This window comes from Centroberyx affinis, unplaced genomic scaffold, assembly GCF_046629955.1.
Source record: "Centroberyx affinis isolate AG114_WGS23_722 - 3 ecotype Tasmania unplaced genomic scaffold, CSIRO-AGI_Caff_v1 ptg002709l_1, whole genome shotgun sequence".
NCBI lineage: Eukaryota > Metazoa > Chordata > Actinopteri > Beryciformes > Berycidae > Centroberyx > Centroberyx affinis.
The window spans coordinates 10,001-11,765 of record NW_027280883.1 but is presented as its reverse complement, the minus strand read 5'-3'; the positions used below and the strand labels follow the sequence as shown (position 1 = coordinate 11,765).

General features: G+C 36.5%; 1 protein-coding gene across 3 annotated transcripts in view; it reads left to right on the top strand.

Moving 5' to 3' along the window:
• The first annotated feature begins 918 nt into the window (after window positions 1-918).
• The window catches only part of LOC139657551 (homeobox protein OTX1 B-like), a 4,443-nt gene continuing 3,596 nt past the window's right edge, over window positions 919-1,765 (top strand). For 2 of the 3 annotated variants that reach the window (XM_071535432.1, XM_071535430.1), the window contains exon 1: window positions 919-1,015. In XM_071535432.1, coding sequence (XP_071391533.1) covers window positions 919-1,015 — 97 coding nt within the window. Of the gene's footprint in view, window positions 1,042-1,765 lie in introns of all 3 variants that reach the window. The other variant, XM_071535429.1, reaches the window with a different exon arrangement.

The window sequence follows — 1,765 nt, the reverse complement described above, 5'->3', positions numbered from 1 at the left end:
AGACTTTGTTTGTGATTTAGGGTTGTTTTTGTTTTTTTATTTCTAAAGGAATTAACCAGAAAAGTTTACATTCAACACGGTGAAATTCACCCAGAACAACAGCTCATTTAAGGCCTAGAAGCAGGTTTTCATCTTTTTCAGGTTGAATATTTTATAAGTTTATGTCAGGCTGCAGGTTGGTTCATGACCAGAAGCTCCTGTGATGTTTGACTCATTCTTTCACTTTAGTTATTAAAAAAAAAAAAAGAAAGAAAGAAAAGAAAATCCCCTCTCTCTCTTCTTAGCTCTTACTTTATTTTCCTTTTCTTTTCTCTCTCACTTGATCATTATGGAATCTGATCAGGTCCCTTTGCATTCATAACTGTTGGTGATTAGGAGTTTAAACTCATTCTGTGTACACTATCTGTCTAAATGCCTAAAATGTAAAATGTAAATGAAAAAGTTTTAGGGGGAACATTGTCTTAAGTTTATCTTTCTGTTGTATTTTAGGACTATATCTCTATTTGTTTATTTTTACAGAGGTTTATAGGTGTTACAGGTTTTCTATAAATTATAGTGTTTAACGTATAGATTTAAAGAGCATAGCCTATATAGGCTATTCGTTTTTATAAGTTAAAGAATGTGTAGTTTATGTATTTAGGTTTTATGGGCTATAGTTTGTATGTTTTTAGCTTAGTATAGGGGTTTTATAGATTTAAAGAAGAAAGCATTAGTTCCTACATGTATACTGCAGGTTTATGGGTTTTATAAGACTATATCTCCAGGTGTGTATTTGTGTGTTTATGAAAGAGTCCCTGCCCGGCCCAGACTGACCGCTCGTTTCTCTTGCAGGAACCGGCCGGCGGAGCGGAGCGGAACACCGGGGGGAACTGAACCTTTTCTCCGTCCAGACTTTGGTCTCCCGGCTGAGTTTCTAGCATGATGTCTTATCTCAAACAGGCGCCGTACGGCATGAACGGGCTGGGGCTGAGCGGCGCGGCCATGGACCTGCTGCACCCGTCTGTAGGATACCCCGGTACGGCCACAGCGAGGCTCCCATGGGTGCCACGGCGCACCCATAACGACACGAACTCACTATGAGAAACTTATAGCATCCGTAGAATTTAAAATCAGTCGAATATTCCTATAAAAAAAACACTATAAAGTGTGTGTGTGTGTGTGTGTGTGTGTGTGTGTGTGTGTGTGTGTGTGTGTGTGTGTGATGCTTAATAGTGAGTTTATAGCGACTTTGTAGTGCTTTATGGTACTTTATCTTCTATGGTATCGTTATAATATCCCTATAATATTCCTATAATATTCTTATAATATTCCCATAGCGACTCATAGTGTGTCTGTGATACTCAATAGCGAGTTTATAGTGATCTAATTTGACTTTATGGTATTTTTTATCTCCTATAGTAGGCTACGGCTATAATATCCCTATACTATTGCAATATTATACTATTACTATAGTATAATATTACTAGAACTGTGTCTGGTGCTCAATAGTTTATAGTCAACTTAGTAGGCTATAATAATAACTTTATTTGTAGGCCTATAGCAGTTTTCTAATAACAATGTTTACAAAGTGCTTTACACAAATACACAGTGAGTGGTGTAAAAGTTCCACAATTAGCATAAATAAAATAAAGTTGGATAAAAAAAAAAAGTATGGAAAAAAGCAAGAAAAACAACAGTATCAACAACGGCAGCAGCAGCAACAACAGCATCTCTATAATATTCCTATAATATTGCTATGATATTCCTATAGGGAGTTACAGTGTGT